General features: G+C 51.7%; 1 protein-coding gene across 9 annotated transcripts in view; it reads right to left on the bottom strand.

Annotated features, from left to right (window-relative positions):
* Positions 1–254: 254 nt before the first annotated feature.
* nfia (nuclear factor I/A) overlaps positions 255–18451 on the bottom strand; it is a 35664-nt gene continuing 17467 nt past the window's right edge. For 3 of the 9 annotated variants that reach the window (XM_061297012.1, XM_061297013.1, XM_061297015.1), the window contains exons 3-12: positions 12975–13040; positions 12250–12324; positions 10075–10195; positions 7747–7871; positions 7567–7614; positions 6849–7027; positions 6704–6765; positions 6463–6628; positions 6209–6300; positions 255–4852 (exon numbers count right to left, since the gene is read on the bottom strand). In XM_061297012.1, the coding sequence (XP_061152996.1) occupies positions 4750–4852; positions 6209–6300; positions 6463–6628; positions 6704–6765; positions 6849–7027; positions 7567–7614; positions 7747–7871; positions 10075–10195; positions 12250–12324; positions 12975–13040 (1037 nt within the window). In that variant the 3' untranslated portion in view covers positions 255–4749. Of the gene's footprint in view, positions 4853–6208; positions 6301–6462; positions 6629–6703; positions 6766–6848; positions 7028–7566; positions 7615–7746; positions 7872–10074; positions 10196–12249; positions 12325–12974; positions 13041–13655; positions 14704–18451 lie in introns of those variants that run through there. The other 6 variants (XM_061297016.1, XM_061297018.1, XM_061297020.1 and 3 more) reach the window with 5 other exon arrangements.

Genomic DNA, 18451 nt, shown 5'->3' on the forward strand with positions numbered 1-18451 from the left:
GGCAACCATTAGCATGCGGCTGTCATTGAAATAAGAAGCCTACTTTTTTTTTTTTGACACGTGGGCGCGGTCATCCGGTTGTTATCAAACAGATCACGGTGTGCATCTTAGCGCTGTTCAATCGGGAGGCTCGAGTGGCCGATCTCGTGACGTCGTCATTTGTAAAGTGGCGGAAAGACACGTGGATGACGCGGATCATTCGCCTTGAGAACAAATGCCGTTTTGGGACAAAAAGAAAGATGGGGAAAAAAACATTCAATGTTACATAAACAAGCGCTTTATTTGCATGGAATGATGAAGACGAAGAAAAAGCAAAGGCGTCCAAATCTCTTTGGACTAGGGGTGTAACGATTCATCAATACACATCGATTAATCGATATAATGCTCTACGATTTGTTGGCATCGATGCTAAACGTAAACATCGATCTATATCGCCCGTTTTTTACCTCGGACATTAGACGCGACTTGATTTTGAAATCCAGTTCATTGTTGCTTGCTTCCTCTTTCCGGGAGCAGTGCGTGGCGTGTTGTGTTGTGAGCAGAGCAGGCACGGGAAAGGGGAGCCGACAACTACGCGGCTCCTGGGCTGGTGCTATGGCTAGTGTCCAAGAAGACGAGAAAATTCGCTCCCCTTTGGGCTTCAAGTCATTCGTTTGGAAGCACTTTGTAATTTCCTAAATAAAGAGTTTGCAGTACCTTGTTGATTTTGCGTATGAATTGTTGTAAATCAGGATATTGTTCTATATCGATCGTAGAGCACTATATCGTGATGTATCGTGAATGAATCACAGCAGGCTTTAAGAAATCGGCAAACATCGTATCGTGGGTCTTTCTATCGATATGATATCGTATCGTGACAAAACCCGCGATTTACACCCCTACTTTGGACGAGTCCAATGTCACCCGTTATACACCAACACAAAGAGGAAGAAGTGCTACGGTAGCAAGGGCCTGATGCTAATTTGATACATTAACATTGGAATTGAGCTAAGAAGCTTGGGAAGATAACCTTTGACCTCATCGTCGACAGCTTACTCAGAAGCTAACAGTTTAGAACTAATTTTAAATGGTGACATTAGAAGCCAACCAACGGTAACAATGAAATGTTGAAAGTTGACTTTGGAAGCTAAAACCGAAAGCTAACATGGGAGGTAACGTTGGACGCTCACATTGGAACCATACATTTTGGGGTTGACTTCAGACGCTAAGACTGGAAGGTAACGCTGGACGCTAACATTAGAGACAACATAGAAAGTTACTTTCAGAAGCTACCCGGCGTTGGTCTTCCTTAGCTCAAAGGATAGAGGTAATGAAGTTCACTTCAGAAGTTAACTAACGTGCTTTTCCGTGGCGCACATGAGCAGGAAGAAGTCGACTACAGAACGATCACGTGACGACGCGAGGGAAGAAGTAGGGAACACGGATTGTAAACATAGTTTAGGGGTCGTGGTCGATGCGTCAAACAGTGATGTCGTGATGAAGTGTGGCTGCTTAAGCTGCTTTGTGACCACGTCATGAAAACAAGAAGTGACGTCACCCCGCGTTACAGCTTGGCAAGACCATTGTTACGACAGGGCTTGTGTGGTTTTCTTTCTTTCATTTGTTTTCAGGGACCAACACCCAGAAGGCCGTGCCGATCACGAGCTTAACTTTGGTTGACAGGAAGTGCAAGTTTTTGCATAATAAACTTTGTCTTGGTTGGTCTCAGAAATGAGCTAGAATAGCACAACGGGAGCCAGGAAGACAACGTCTGCATCTCGTTATTAGGAATCCCACCGGAGCTCTGGATTGGCAACATGTTAAGCCCCGTCACTGCAATATTATTGGAGCACATCTCACTGCCTCCAGTAGGCGTGCCAAAAGAAATATCTGCCGTGTAACTCTCAAGATCTGTCAAAGTTCGTTTGCTTGTTTTAATGTCATAGTTTCGGTTCGCGTGTCTGTGTGCTCGCCCCGGCCCTCCTGTGCTCTGATCAGTGTAATTGCCGTCACCTGCCTCTCGTTAACTGTCTTGTATTTGAGTCCTGTCTGCGTGTCACTCCCTGTTGGATTGTTTGCGTCTTATGTCTTCTTGTTTCTTCTGGTTGCCTGTCTGTTCTCGTCTTGTTTTGTCTTACAGTTCAGTTATTCACGTCCCTAGTCGAGCATCTATAGTTTGTCTTTTGAGTTTGTTCAATAAACCCTGGTCCAAGCTGCATTTAGTCGCCCTTCTCCATTCCGATCCGTGACAGTAGCAGCTGTTTCCCTGTTAAACTGCAGCCAATCATATTGCAGCAGGGCGCATCCCACAAGAACGCTTCTGCGTCACGTGACGAGCGCGGCGCCCCGAATACACCAAGATGGCAGCGACATACTCAGTGAAATAAGCAACACATTTCTTCTTCTTTTTGGTCAATTGTTTCACTTTCCTCCAACGACTGATTGTCATCAACGTTGCTTGCCTTTCAGTAAACGTTTGTTCACATTTTTAGGACAATTGAATTCATGAGCTGCATACGGTTCCCACTTTGAGGCACTAAATTGATTGTTTGTCGAGGCATCTTTATAGGCAACGTGAGCTGTTAGCTCATCTGCCAAATCAGACGATACGTTACACCGCTAGCTACATCCACTCTGAGCTGCTTGAACAAACCTTGAGCCAAGTTGCTCATTTCACATAAGTTCAAGTGAGTGTTAACTTCCTCGTGGCCATGGGGAAGAGTTGACGTCATAGTACAGCTAGCACAGTGCCATGTCATTCGAGTTAGCAGAGAAGAAAATCAGCGCTTTGGAGAATAATGGGACTCTTCGGCTGTTTCAAATGCCATATTACTAACACGGAGTACTTGGAGGCACCGGGCACAATTCCGGGAAGTCCTTTTCCTCTCCTTCCATTGTGAAGGACATTCCGAAACAATGACAGGAAGGAAGCTCCCAGGTATAAACGTGTTTTCATAAGAAGGTCAAAAGGCCCTTTTCAGTCGTTCAAATATTCCTTTTAGTATCGGCACAAAATGTATTGTTTGTCAATGGCAACTGTCTTGATGGCCACGTTAGTCGCATCAGCTAAACCGAACAATACGGTACAGCGCTAGCTCGTTAAGCCTTCATCTTTAGCTCATCTGCTAACTCGAACGATAAAGGACGGTGCTAGCCGGCCAATCGGATGATTCTGCTCGCACCAACTATCAGCCATGTTGCTGGCCAGGAGCGGGCCGTGGAGGAGGGGGCGGAGGAGTTAACCAATGGTGGGAAGTGATGAGGTGGAGCTTACATAAAAGGAAGTGGCCATGTTATATGACCTACATTATCACTAACACTACGACATGCACGTCTTTCGTACTGTATACTTATGTACGTATGTATATGTTCATATCTACACATCTCCAGACAAGCCACGCCCCCTGTTTCTAAGTGCTCGTATAGGACCGCGCCTCTTTGAGAGCGGCCAATGACGGAGGGCCATGCCCCTTCAAGATTATCTGGCAAACACCAACAAGAAAATACTTTAAAAAATCCAACGTCAAATCAAATATGTGAAAAAACAAAATTAACATGTTTTTAAAACTATGCTAAAAATCACAGAGGTGAAATAAAATATGTAAATACATATTAATAAAAACAAGGTTTTAAAAATACAGTCAGCCCTCGCTCTTGGCAGCAAAGACCTGCCAAACACGTAGAACTAGGAAACTGTACATTGCCCCACAAAATCTTAATTTTTTACATTAATACATTAAAGCATGAATATAATTGTAATCATAATTGCTTTGATTCATACAGCGCTTTCCAAAGGACCTGATGATGCTTCAAAATAATTCCCAAGTCCAAATTTTGGACAAAAGATTTTTGGGGACATTTCCATGAACGCATTTCCTGTAATTTGGATTTTTGAAAAATAAGCTGTATGTTGCTGTAAAAAAGTTGCACAAGTGAGCTATTTTTTGTTATTGATGTACTTATGTACTCAAGTACTCCATCAAGGTACTCTGGTTGGCAAGATACTGTGAATAGCGAGGGCTGACTGGAGGCTAAAAGTTGATATTCCAAAAGATATTTGGAAAAGTGAAAGATGTCCTTGTTTGGCAAATGACTTTGTGAAAGTCCAACCAAGCAGAAATTTTAAAGGGATCAACACTATCAACAAGTACTCGTCATCATTATCCCCCAATAATAATAACAATAATAATAATAATAGTCCTTTTTGTCTTTGCACATCCTGTTTTAGAGTCCAATGGTGCCAGCGGACTTACTGGAGAAAAAACAAAACCCAGAAAATTTGGAGCTCCCAAACATTGCATCTTTCCCCTCATCTCCTCATTCTTCCAATAAAAGGAGATTTCATATTCCAAATATTTCATATTGAATAAGAGGAGGAAGAAAAGGCGAAGTCACGTGAAAACCTGCAATGAGTCAACCAGCCCCGCCCACTCTCAGTTCCTTCCAGGAAATAGCCCCCCCCCCCCCCCCCCCTTGGGCAGAGTCATGTGTGCATCGAGCACCAGCGAGTCAACAAGCCCCATCCAGTCTCGGCTCCTACCAAAAAGTTGACCCTTGAGGGGGCGGAGTCTATTGCGGGGCATAAGGGGCGTTAGCTGGTGATAAGAACCCCCCCCCCCCCAGTGATGCTCTTCCCACATCTGGCATGAGGAGGAGGCGGAGGAAGAGGAGGGACCACAACCATGGATGGGACAGACGGAACCTCTCAAGGCGTTGGGGGCGGGGCCGTGATTCTCGGCCCCGCCCCCTAGCCACACCGACAGTCAGGCGCTAGTGGGCGGAGTCAGGCACGGAAGGGCGGGGGCACGTCAAGGCGGAAGGGTCCAGGGGCGGGACCAGGAGGAGCCTACGGAAGTCTTTATCCCAGGTACCACTGAAAATAACAAAACACACGTGGTCAGCGTCACGTGGTCAGCGTCACGTCCCCACGAACGACTCCGTTTTCGAGTCGTCACACTTGTCCCTCTCTTGCCCCATTCCAGTCGACCCGGAGTTGCATTCAAATTACTTTGGAGTCATCCTAGAGTGACCAAACCTTTGCCTTTTTTTTGAGTTGTCTCACATTTGTTGCCAGCCAGCGACTCATCACTTTTAGAGCCATCTGAATCGCGGACGTGCTTGTGTATTGATCAACACGCATCCCGCCAAGTTTGTCTCGATGTCTGGTCGCGACCAGACGGCCCAGGACGTGAGCACCATCGCCAAGGCAACCATATCACCACCCCCGCCCTGCATCCCCTTTTCTTTACATTCATCACACGCTCACAAACATACGTGCACACACACACACACACGCATATATACACACGTTATTTAGAAAATGCATTCTGGAAAAAAGTGCAAGTAAAAGTTTGTAATAAAGGGTGTGTGTGTTGCAGGCTTTGTCTGCACACGGCTAGTGATTGACTGTGTGTGCGTGCGTGGACGCGCACGACAGAGGAGAAGAAGAGTGGAAGGTTAGTTTTTAATCAATACAACTTGCTGACGTTGGGACTTTTCTTCCTCGCTCTGCACTGCAGAGTGTCCTGAAAACACACTCCCCCTGAGTGTGCGTGTGTGAGCGAGCATGTGTGAGTCTCACGCCCGCACGCAATCACAGACACACACGCACACACACTCACACGCACACACACTTTGCAGACGTGTACTTGAAACACACACACACACTCTCACACACACGCCGACGCACGCACACACGCACACACACACACACACGCACTCACACACACGAGACATGTCTTTGGCATGATGTCATTCAACATGGATGCCACAGCTTTCAACAAACCCACAGGACCCTTAACTCAGGCTAAGTTACAGGCTACAGCAAGCCAGATTGGTTTCTTTGGCCAAATGTGAATTTTTTTCAAATCTTTTGCAATGCGAGAGCAGTGGCATCTGCCCGTTCGGAACGTCATCATGCGCCTGAGCGCCTTTTTGTGGGTTTGTTGGCTCGTTTGAGTGCACACCCTTCTCCCTCCATCTTTGTCCTGGTGAGCAGGCGCTGTGGTCAGCCCTGACAACCTACCCGCTCCCACACAAAGTAGCCCATCTTCCCCCAAACACGCACAAACTTGCTAACAAATTCTATTTAACCCTAAGACACAAATGCTAACCCAGATACACACGCGCACGCACACACACAAACACACACGTGAGTGATGGCTGCTGCTGTTAGCACGTTAGCATCAGGGCAGGGGTCAGGGTTTGAGCGAGTGACGTGGGCATTCACCTGCGGCTGTTGCGGGATGTTGAAGGCGGGGTCTCGCGGCCCCACGCTAACAAATCGCTGAGCAGTAGAACTGGTGGGTGGGGCCGAGTATGCTGAGGAGCACACAGAAAACATCCAAAGTCACTTTCAGGGGACTTTCCAATGGATGCGACCGACGCCGAATGCAAAGACTATGGCAGAGCATCGGCCTCACACTTCACATCGAGTGTGTGTGTGCGTGCGTGTGTGTGCGTATGCGTGTGTGTGTGACTCACTGGGCGACGGCGACGAGTTACCCCCGTCCTCGGCCGAAGAGGTGGCGGGCGGCTTGGTGTCGATGGGCAGCGGGACGGGCCGGGCCATGGGTGGCGGTGGAGGGGGGGGCAACATGGGTGTGGGCAGGAAGGGATTGTGGACTTTTCCTTGCGAGCTACCATTAGGCTGAGAGGGGAGAGAAGGGGGGGCAGGGGAGGGGTTAATCATAGTCATGACTCGGGTCATAAATAAGTCACTCACGCTGCTGTGCCTGAGTATATGATTGGCTGTCGAGACGCGCACACGGACACCAACAATCCTCCCTTGTGCGGAAAAAGTGGCGCACACGCACGTGTGCGTTTCATGAGGGGCAAGTCTGTTTGTGTGTGTGTGCGCCGCGCCTTACATTGAGCAAGCCCACCTGTCCGGCCGCCTGAGCCGAGTCGGGACACACCAGCTGCACAAAGTCCTTGAGGGGGTCCTGCGGGTGGTACCTGATGGCGGCGTGCGAGAAGTATGAGGCGGGCTGCTGCAGGATGGGTGACGACGAGAAGTGCAGAGCGGAGGGCGGCGCGTGTGGGCTGGCTGCAGACACGGTGACAGACGGACAGATGTCAGTGCAACGTCAGGGCAGGCGTGGCAAGTCACCGCGCTCGGGTTTTTGGGGGTGAGGGGGGTCATCAGGATTCACTCCGCTTTGCACATGAAATGGCTTCACTGGCTCCTCCTACTCTCTGAGCGTTGGGCGCAAAGTGACCAAGAAGCAAAGAGGAGCATTGGCAGGAAGCCCCTCACCACTTCCTTTGCCACTTCCCGTTACCTCGCTGACTTCCGCGTCTATTGGCCCAAACGCCCAGGGTCAGATGGCCAGCTTTGGCCCCACCCACGCAGACAAGTGACCGGCGAGAGAAAAAAAGAAGACGAGCCTCGCATGATGCAAACACGTACGCGGCCGCCCGACCACAACGTAATTTGCATTCTTCCGACGGGGCAGGGCGGGCTGAGGAGCTTTGCGGTGAGGAAGGAGGGAGTGGGGGAAAGAAGGGAGGGAGGGGCAGGGAAGCAGCATGGAAGCAAGAAGAAACGCGAAGCGCGTGAGGGCGCAGATGGTGGCGCCCATTTACCTTGTCGGGAGATGAAGGAGCTAGCTAGAGAGCCGCGTAGCTTATATCCTGCGTGAGCAAACCAAAAGCACATGAAGAAGAAGGAGAGGAAGACGAGAGGAGAAGCAGCGTGAAAATTCCCCTCAACAACACGTTACGCAAGTTGGCAGGGGCGTGTGCTTGTCGCCACGGTGACGCTACCTTGCTCCTCGTGCCAGCTGCCAGCCTGGCTGGCGCTGCCCGGCGAGCGGCCCTGAGCGGGATAGTACGAGTCCTCGCCGGGACTGTCGGCCTCCTCCTCCATGCACTTGATGCGCTTAGCCGAGCTGAACGCAGAACCATGCGTGCATGCACAGAATCACACACCCACACATACACACCCATGCATATACACATACGCACACACACACATACACACACGCACACACACGCAAACACACACAGGCCGCTATTATGTCTTTGCACTTGTATCCCGGCAGGTGCGCTGCCCGTTTTCAAAATGAGCACACTTTGGGGCCAGAAACTGAGTTTGGGTGAAGACAAGGCATTGTCACGTCTCGTCCCCAGCCGTTCTACTATGTGTCTGTTGTCATGTCTGTGTGCTCGCCCCTCCCCTCCTGTGTGCCCATGATTAGTTTGATTATTATCACCTGCTTCTTGTTACCTGTCGTGTATATAAGTCCTGTCTCCCCCATCACGCCCCGTCGGATCATTGTTGTCTTAATGTCTTTTTGGTTCCTGTTTTCGTACGGTCTTGCTGTCGTCATGTCCTGCTGTCTTCTTGTTTCACGTCCTGGTCAGTCACTCAAGTTATTGTTTTGTTAAGTCGTGTCAGTTTGCCTTTTGAGTTCTCTAATAAACCCTGGTCCAAGCTGCATTTGGTCGGCCTGCACCATTCCGATCCGTGACAGAATGATCCGAGCACTTCAGCGACCAGCGCCCGGGCCAACCTTCCACCATCAGCTCACGCTGCGATACCCGATCCACGTCCGTCGTCCAGGCGTGTTCCAGCGCCATGGACTCTGCGGCCGCCATCGGACTTCGCTCCCGCGACGCCGGACCCTCGGCCGCCATCAGAGTGCTTCTGGCGCCAGCGGCTCCGCGGCCGCCGTCGGACTACGCTCCAGCGACGCTGGACCCGCGGCCGCGATCGGAGTGCCTCCCGGCGCCATCAGACTCGCGGCCGCCATCGGGCTCCACCCCAGCGTCGCAGGACCCGCGAGCGTCGCCAGACTTCAAGCCAGCTGCGCTGGACCCGTGATTGTCCCTCCCTGGCCCCGCTCCCACTGATGCGGCGCGTGGTGGCTCTTGCCACTGCACACTGCTCCGCCTTCCGAATGCCGCTTATCGCGGTTCGGACTTCCAAACGCCGCCGACTGTGGCCCCGACTTTTTGTATGGCGCCGATTGCGGTTCCTGTTCCAGAGTTGCCGCCGATTGTGGTTCATGTTCCAGAGTTGCCGTCGATTGCGGTTCGTGTTCCAGAGTTGCCGCCGATTGCGGTTCGTGTTCCAGAGTTGTCGCTGATTGGGGTTCGTGTTCCAGAGTTGCCGCCGATTGTGGTTCGTGTTCCAGAGTTGCCGCCGATTGCGGTTTGTGTTCCAGAGTTGCCGCCGATTGCGGTTTGTGTTCTAGAGTTGCCGCCAATTGCGGTTCGTGTCCCTAAGTTGCCGCCAATTGCGGTTCGTGTCCCTAGATTTGCCGGCGATTGCGGTGCGGGTCCCTAAATTTGCCGCCGATTGCGGTTCGTGTGCCTAGATTTGCTGCCAATTGCGGTTCGTGTCCCTAGCTTTGCCGCCAATTGCGGTTCGTGTCCCTAGCGTTGCCGCCAATTGCGGTTCGTGTCCCTAGCGTTGCCGCCAATTGCGGTCCGTGTCCTTAGCGTTGCCGCCAATTGCGGTCCGTGTCCTTAGCGTTGCCGCCAATTGCGGTCCGTGTCCCTAGCGTTGCCGCCAATTGCGGTCCGTGTCCCTAGCGTTGCCGCCAATTGCGGTTCGTGTCCCTAGAGTTGCCGCCAATTGCGGTACGTGTCCCTAGAGTTGCCGCCGATCGCGGTTTGTTTCCCTAGAGTTGCCGCCGATTGCGTTTTGTTTCCCTAGAGTTGCCGCCGATTGCGGTTCATGTCCCCAGAGTTGCCGCCGATTGCGGTTCATGTCCCCAGAGTTGCCGCCGGCCGCGGTTAGGACTTTGCCATTTGGACTGGTGCGCTTCCCCCCGTCCCCCCGTTCGCCGCGTGGGGGTTTCGGTTTTTGGGATGTCGGGAGCCGTCCCTTGTGGGGGGGTTTAGGGTCCACTATGTGTCTGTTGTCATGGTTTCTGTCTGTGTGCTCGCCCCTCCCCTCCTGTGTGCCCATGATTAGTTTGATTATTCTCACCTGCCTCTTGTTACCTGTCGTGTATATAAGCTGCATTTGGTCGCCCTGCTCCATTCCGATCTATGACAGGCATGTTTTTGCCGAATCTGTGTTGTTTTGGTAGCTTGCGTGATACGCAACAATGCTACGCATAAGAACGCTCTGACGAGCCGTACCTGGACGAGGAGGAGGTGCTGGGGATGGGCCTCCTCATGGTGCCGGGACTCACGCTGTAGTAGGACGAGCTGTCCAGGTCGGCCAGTGAGAAGTTTGGACCCGTGCCGGCGGCGATGGGAGCTGACACACACAAATGTACACACACACACACACACACGCAGTTTAGCTTCAGACAACTATAGAGGAAATAAATAAGGTTGTTTCATAGCAAAGCTGCTAAAAAGAAACAACAATGTGGTTGAAACCGCGATATCCGTCCGGACCCAAACCTCTAGACTACCCCCACCCCCAGTCCGCTTTATTGACAGAGAGGAGGGCAGTGTGATGAAAGGAAGGAGGAGGAGACCTGACAAGACCTGCTGGCTACGCAACACTTTTCTGCACACCTCAGCACTGTCCATCGATCACGCGCACGCACACACACGCACGTGCTCGCTTGGCAGTTTGATGTGCGTGTGTGAATTGTTGGCTTTGTATGTGAATAAATGTCAAAGTGGAAGTCTGCTTCTGTGCAGAACGTGCATGCGAGCATGACCGAGGTTGCTCTGCAAAAAGAGAAGTTATCTTAAGGAAGGAAGGAGGTGAGGAACGAAGGAAGGAGGTGAGGAAGGAAGGAAGGAGGTGAGGAAGGAAGGAGGTGAGGAAGGAAGGAAGGAATGAAGCAAGGAAGGAAGGAGGTGAGGAAAGAAGGAAAGAAGCAAGGAAGGAAGGAGTTTGTCTGTCATGTGAACTCGACATGAGGCAGTCGAAAGCGCCAACTTGGTGACTTGCGTTCGAGTGTGTTTTCCTTGATGTCAACTTAAGTGCTATTCTCTAATCAAATGTGAATTCCCGCTCAGCCAGCTGCTTTGTGTCAATGCTCCAGTTCTCCTTTCTCCTTTCTCCTTTCTCCTCTCCTCTCTCCTCTCCTCTCCTCTCCTCTCCTCTCCTCTCCTCTCCTCTCCTCTCCTCTCCTCTCCTCTCCTCTCCTCTCCTCAACACACGTTTGTCGATGACTACGCAGGAAGTTGCCTCCGCATGCCGACGCGGAAGTCAAGGTGGCGCACCCAGTCACTCAAGTGACCAATCACACTAAGTAGACTACATCACTGGCCCCGCCCTCACCCCCTCTGCGCCTCTTTAATAGAATATTGATCCACACGCATTGGGGCGGCCCGCCGAAGGATTGCGTCATGGCCAAGCGAGGCCAAGGTCACCTGACGCTCGCTCTCAGTTGTCCGGCCGCCGTTTGGCCAAAAGCCACGTCGGCTTCTTCTCTCCCTTGACTGTGCCAGTGCACACACACAGCCCATAAACGAACCCCTCCGCGGGAATCGAGAAGCGATTTCCCTGCAGCCGCATCTCTGCAAACATGCTGACCCGTGCGGCGCGCTCACTCTCTTGTGCACACGTACGGGGCGCTGTGTGGGTTGTCTGAATTTGTGGACGCCTAAAGAGTGCCGTCACTCAGTGTGTATTCAGACCTGACTGTTTGGTCCACTTTAAACGGACCAGGGTTTGATTGTAACGCTGGTCCAGATATTTTGTGCAGGTGTGAATATACGCAAATGAATCCTGGTGCGGATTAAAGAAACGGACCGAGACCCACTTTTTCAGGTGTGAATACAAACAGCGTAGATCTGAACCAACAGCACAAATATGCAGAGCAGCGCGTAGGACTCGCATGTTTTCCTCCATTTTTGGGTCTCTGCTCTGTGTGCTGCCCTGGTCATTGCTGTTCAATGGGAGCACAGAGCGTGGGTGTGTTTACAAAATATACTTTGCTTGCAAAATGGACAGTCTGAATAGGAACCATCCATCGATTTTCTGTACCGCTCTGTCCCTACGAGGGTCAGGCGTGCTGGAGCCTATCTCAGCCGTCATCGGGCAGTAGGCGGGGGACACCCTGAACTGGTTGCCAGGCAATCCTGAATAGGAACCGCACCAAACAAAAAAAATTAAGTCCGCTTTTGGTCCGGACCAAATGAGCGGACTATAGGACTTTTCTGATCTGAATACACCCTATGTCACACATGGACGCTCGCACCAAAGTTGTGTCACAAAACGCCAACCTATAACAGCGGTTGCTATGACAACTTGGGTGTGACCTTTCTGACGTCGTTAGTGCTCAGAAACGAGAAAGAGGGTGAGAGAGAGAGACAGAGAGCAAGAGAGAGCAGCACTGTTTGCCTTACTTTGAGAGACTCGCACAAGTTCGGAAACAGTAAACACTCCCGGGGTGACAAAACTCTCCTGGAAACCCAGATGACCTGAAACACACACGTGACAACGATTCCAGCGGTTATATTGGTCCAGTTGATCGCCGAAAGGTGGCACGGCGGCTTCAATCGTGCGACTAGCCGATTAGCACATTTTGTGTGCTGACACGTTCATGTCTCGAGGTATGTGGGAATGAAAAAAGAAAACCAAAAAAAAGAAGAAAAGAAAAAGCACTCAAGTCACAAAACATTGCTCGGTCAATCGCAATATACGGAAGCGGCACATTTCAAAAGCTGGTTGCTGGTCGACACGGCCAAAGGGGAGTCGGTCGCTTTGAAGACCACCGCCAAATTTGGAGGACCAATTCACGAGCACCAAGTAGCAGCGTCAGCGGCATCTAGCTTAGCTTCGCAATGCAAGTCAACGTGGCGGATGTCGCAGCTCTCCTCTGTCGCTTTTTCACAGTGTGCTAGTCACTCCAGCTCAAGCGTCGGCCGCATCGTTTTGTCTTTGGCTCTCCTCTCTGGCAGCGGATCGGGCCGGGACGTCTCCTCAAAGTCGACTTGCATCTTGTCCGAGTTTTCGCTGAGCAAATTTCTAAGTCGGACAAGGACCCGACCCAGGTCACGCGAGTCGGGTCGCTCGCCTTTCCCACGTGTCCTGCGGGACGCCACGAACACACGTGCTGGCATCCACTCACCGTTCTCCGTCTGCTCTTTGATGTCGGACTCGCCGACCCGATTTGGGCTCTCTGACTGGCCGCCCTCTGAAAGCACGACAAGCACACACGCACGTGTTAGTCAGGAGCGACCGAAAACAAAAATCATCAGAAGACTGATGACAACAGAATGAAGTGTATTTGTGTGTGTGTGTGTGTGCGTGTGTGCGCGTGTGTGCATCAACAAGCCAAGAGGGAAATAACTGGAGTGAGGTCTTGACAAGGATTTTTTTGGATTTTTTTTTTTTTTTTTTCCTGTCAGACTTCCTTTCCCAGAAGTTCCCGCGGGACCGGCTGGCCAGTCGCAGCACAAAGTGAGTGTGAAAACAAATGCAACCCCTCCCGCCTGCCTGCTATCGATCCCCACCGCAGGCGGCTTTTAATCAAATGAGCACGCGGAGCGCACAAATCAGGCCGCGGTAGCGCGCTCAACACGGCCGTCGATCAGAATTGGTGCCCCACCTCCTCCTGCTCGCCGACTTCGCGTGAGCACATTTGCAAATTGATATTTGCTGAAACGCTCGCGGAGACGGCGGGAGAGCCGCTATCGCGTCATGGGAGGAAATGTCCCAAACGCACGTCACACATAGGAGACCAAGTCAAAGCGGGGAGGAGATCGAGACGTGCCAGTCCTCAAAAGTCCGCTTGCGCTCGGATGAGAACCTTTTGGCACGCCTTCCACGCAGGCCAATCGTCGCCTTTGACTTTGCCAGTGGAGACGTGGCCTTGCAACAGCGCCAAAGGAAGAGTCGGCACATTTCTCACTCACGCAAAGCATCATCTTGATCCTCGGCATTTGTGCAAGACACAACATTCCCTAAAAATAAATCACAGCTTTTTTAGTTACAGTTCACGCACACAGTCAAACGACATTTGTGTACCGAACCACGTTGGATTCTGAACACTCGCTTGTATGTGTGTGCGTGTGTGTGCGGGGAGAAAGAGAGACCATTACTGCGGCCTCTTTCAGCAGGCTGGCAGCCATCTTAAATCATTGGCAACCGTTTTGAAGATTGTGCCTGTTTCCTTTCAGCGGTTGCCGTCTTGCACCTTCTGCCAGAACAAAAGACGCACACACACGCGGGGAGTCCCCGTAGGAGCGAGCGGCCAAGGATGGCGGGAAAGTTGGGGAGCCGTGACTTTCCCGCCACTGGTGATTGCTAACGAGGAGTCCGCCCAACGAGGAGTCAAGTGCAAATGAGCAAATAGCCATTGATCGGCTAGAGTTGACCCCAAAGATCCCACCCAACCGCACGCTAAGATGCTTCGTTCTTGACCGAGACAGATAAAATAATGAGACAGAAATAAATGTGAGACTAGCATCGAGACTCCCGAAAGACGAACGACTCACGGCTGGGATTTGGAACAAATTGCGACAACGAATGGACAACTTCTCGGGGGTGAAACAAGCCAGAAGAGAGACTGTGACGCGACGGACCATCCGAGCACAACCAGCTAGCCAGGTGAACGGCATTTCGGCCATCCAGTCAAATTTGGAGAAGACACAAGCCATTCGCAATTGAGCTAGGTCTGAATGGCGGTGTGCAAAGACGGGAGCAAAAGAATCCTCATGTCTACGTCATGGATTTTTTTTTGTTGAGAGATGCAGTGGGAAGACGTTGAGACGGGATCCGAGCGGGCGCGCGTGAGGGCGTGAGACAAGCGCGCGTCCGGTGGGCGGAGCCCAATTGATGAACGTGCGCATCGATCGCTCGCCGCTTCACTTTCCATAATTATAGCCACTCCCTAATGGGGCGAGTGCGCGCCCCTCCCTCCCGCCCTCGGCCTTTCTCTCCCCATTGCTGTGGTTCCACGTACTTGCATGGTTGCCCCTAAAATGCACCTTGTTGGTTTCAAACCGAAAGTGGGTCCTCAATGATCACGCGGAGTCGCCACCTGACAAGGGGTCGGTGAACCGCACAAAGTCGGCGGCCGAGGCGTCATTGCTTTTATTTGGTGGGCAGCTGCAAAAAAAAAAAAAAAAAAAAAAAAAAAAAAAAAAGAAAAGCGTGGTCACGCACATACATGCCGACACAGGTCCTCCAATACACACACGGACATTGTCTCTGGCAAGCCCGGCTGGCGAACATCAAACACAAAGTTAATCCAACGTCCTTGTTCCGATTAATAAAAGCTACAAATTAAATGCAGACGTAACCTCCATCTCCCTCCTTCGTTTTGTCCCGCACGTCAACGCGGAGGTCAAGGTGAAGCGCCGCGAGATGGTATGTGACACCCCACCACCACCACCCAGCACAGCATGTGACATGTTAGTGTTGCAGCGCTAGCGCTGGCTGCTAACGCTGTCTGTTAGCAGCATTGTCTGCTAGCACTGTCTGCGAGTGCCACTAATGAAAAACAATAACAAACGTGCTTGTCTCGATACATAGTTCATGCAGACAGATGAACAAATGACATAATTATGCATCGGGAGAGCGGATCGCCTGGTACGATGGTCCCACCTGGACCGGCATCTGTACGGTGGGAGCGGCCTGAGGCCTGGTGCGGCGGGGCCGCTTCAAAACTCTTCAAAGTTAATGTTGATTTTGAGAGCAAAGCAAGAGGTGAGATTTGATTGTCGAACGACGGCTGCCGGACTTGACTTGGACATCAACAACTTGAGAGTCAAGATGGATGCATCGTTTGTGCATACGTGTATGTGTTAACGATTTGTTCACAGTGGCGCGTGTGGCTCGCGTGCCTCTTGCGGCAGCTGCTAACAACCTTAGCGGGATTAAGGAGGCTAAACCTTATCGCGATGGGATTTGGAAAGGCGGCTTCCCGTCTGTTCGGTGGGATTACGACTACGGCGAAGTGCGTATGTATAGGTGTATTCAGCCATAAATCTTGCGATATTTACAAACTGACACTCGGAAAAAATAAAATACGGGATCGCTGAGCGTTATTTGTCCATGAGTGAAGTCGCTGGACTTTGTTGGCACACTTGCAATGTGCTTCCTTGTTGATCCGCATCCGCCCTCATTCTGGACACGCGGGATTCTTGTCGCAGTGCTGGGGGGGGGTAGCGGTCGGGGGGCTCGTAAAGTGTCGATGATGATGATGATGTGCTGCATCATGAGATGAGAGCTGCGTGGCGGGGAGTGGGGGGGAGTCAGAAGTGGTGGGCGGGGCCGGCCCTCATTGACATTGGCGCGCTGCAGTGACTCAGCCCGGCAGGCTAATGGAGATCGTGGCCGCCTGAAGATGGAAGCCAGCATACAGCTGACTCGTGTCTGATCAACCATCCCTAGCACTTAAGACATCTGAGGTGGCAAGGTGGTAACAAGGCAGCAATGTTTTCCGTCATCCTGTAATTGGGTGCCAATAAAAGAAAATTAGCCATTCTACGTTTTCATGTCACAGTTTTGCTTTCATTTTAAAAAAGTTTCAGCCCAGGAAACATCAACTACATGCAGGTCAATAAAGAAGGAACAAATCTATTCTGACAGTCAGCCATTGCACTTGGTCGAAGGCCTTGAAGGCCAAGGAGCTGCCGCAGCCACTGCGGCTGCCGCCGCCGCTACCGCCGCTGCCTTCACGCGCCCATCTGACCAAAGTGGGCCACTTGCTAATTGGCGACATTCAAACATACGCGATTGATCTGGAAACAACCCCCCCGCCCTGACTATTTTGTCTTCCTGTCCACAAACGTGGCCACCCGCTGCGGGAACAATGATCCTTACCGGCTGCACTGAAAGCCGTGACACACAAAACGAGCTCGAACACGAGGACGCACGAGCAGCGGCGCTCTGACATCTGTGTTAGCCGTTAGAGTCTTTGGAGCAATTAAAGCAATCGATGGAGAGCACCGGCATCTCTTCCACTGCATCCAAATGATGAACACAAGCACACACATAAACACAAACGGGGAGGGGGGCACTCCATGAAGCGGAATCGCTTCATCCCGTTGGCAGAAGGAAGGAAACTTTTGCAACTCACACTGTCTGCTGCAAGCAATGGGACGAGGGTGGGAGTTGATGTTGAGGTAAATAACACTCTCCGGTCTGGAGGTTGCTCGGTTGCTGCGTGTCATCACAGGAACCACCACAACTCGTGGTGTGCGTGTGTGTGAGCGCCTGATAAAGTGAAAGTCAATATTGGATGAGTGAAAGTGTCAAAGGCAGTTTTCATCAGTCTTGAGGGGCGTGGGCAAATGGAAATGAAAATCACAAGCGAGTTGGATTACAACGCAAAACTCAAAGTCTGCTAAGGAGAAGGAAGCGGACCAAGAGGTGGCCGCACGTGGTAGCGGGGTCATCGGTGGCGCAAGTTCTTCTTTAAGTTCCTGACTAGGACGCGGCAAGGTAGGACAAGGGCCCAAGGAGGAAAGCAGACGAGCGAGGAGGGAAGGAGGCAAACCAGCCCCGCCCTGCCGAGAGCGCCACGTGAGATGCTAACTAGGCCAAAAGTCCAGACGGACGCAACTTGTCCTTCTTCCCTTCGTTCTTGCTCCCGTCCTCGCATGCCGCGTTCTTCTCCTTTCCCGGCCTTCATCCCGTTTCCGATCGATCCGTCGTCTGACCATCCTTCGGCGATGATGAAGATAATGACGTCTGAACAACACGAGCTTGTCGATTTCCCGTGAGCCTCGGCAAGCGTTGTCGTCCTTTGGCCGGCCAAGAGCGACGCATTGTGGGAGGCTCTGAAGTCGGCACTCCATGCATCATGTTTACTGGCTGTCACTTCCTAAATTGTTCGTCCCTGGGTGGTGGGGGTGCTTTTTGCTTTGACTTTTGTTTCGAGGGGCTGCGGTTTTTCTGTGAGGGGTGGGGGGGATGGGTTCAAGTCTAGCCACCATTGAGCAGAAGTTGAGCTCCTGCAGAATGAAGACTGTTTGTTCGCTAATACACACACACACTCATACACACACTCACACACCCATTCGTGCTGCATCCTTGAAAGGCAGCGCTGACCCGAGGACGTGGAAGGCGGGGCCAAATGAATTGCTCTCTCTGCGGACCATTACGAGGAGGAGGAGGACCATTATGACGAGGAGGACCTGTCCTACCTGCGCTGACTCAGCAGCTGCGCTCAGTCCATCCGTCTAATGGACGGAGACCCAATTTAATTAGTGAGAAGACACAGTTGCGGGTGTGTCTGTGTGTGTGTGTGTGGGGGGGGGGGGGGGGACCCCTGCTGTCCTTGTGTGGAAGCCCTCTCCATCCGCACCATGTCCATCTGTCTGCTTGCTTGCTTGCTTGCTTGTCCTACACACGCACGAACACACGCGGCAGTCCAGAGGGTCGGATTCTTGATTGGCCGTCATAACTCTGCCTCCTTTTACGGTGAAGGGCGCATGACTTTTGAACATAGGACAGGTCCCCCCAACCAGCCCCCCCCCAACCAATCATGTAGAGCTAACATCTGACGAGCCGACACTGCTCAACAATTGCAAACAGCAAAGACTGCAATGGCCTCCCCAAAAAGCCTCAGCAGCAAGAGCAAGAGGAGACCAACTT

The sequence above is a fragment of the Syngnathus typhle genome, linkage group LG14, assembly GCF_033458585.1.
Source record: "Syngnathus typhle isolate RoL2023-S1 ecotype Sweden linkage group LG14, RoL_Styp_1.0, whole genome shotgun sequence".
Taxonomy (NCBI): domain Eukaryota; kingdom Metazoa; phylum Chordata; class Actinopteri; order Syngnathiformes; family Syngnathidae; genus Syngnathus; species Syngnathus typhle.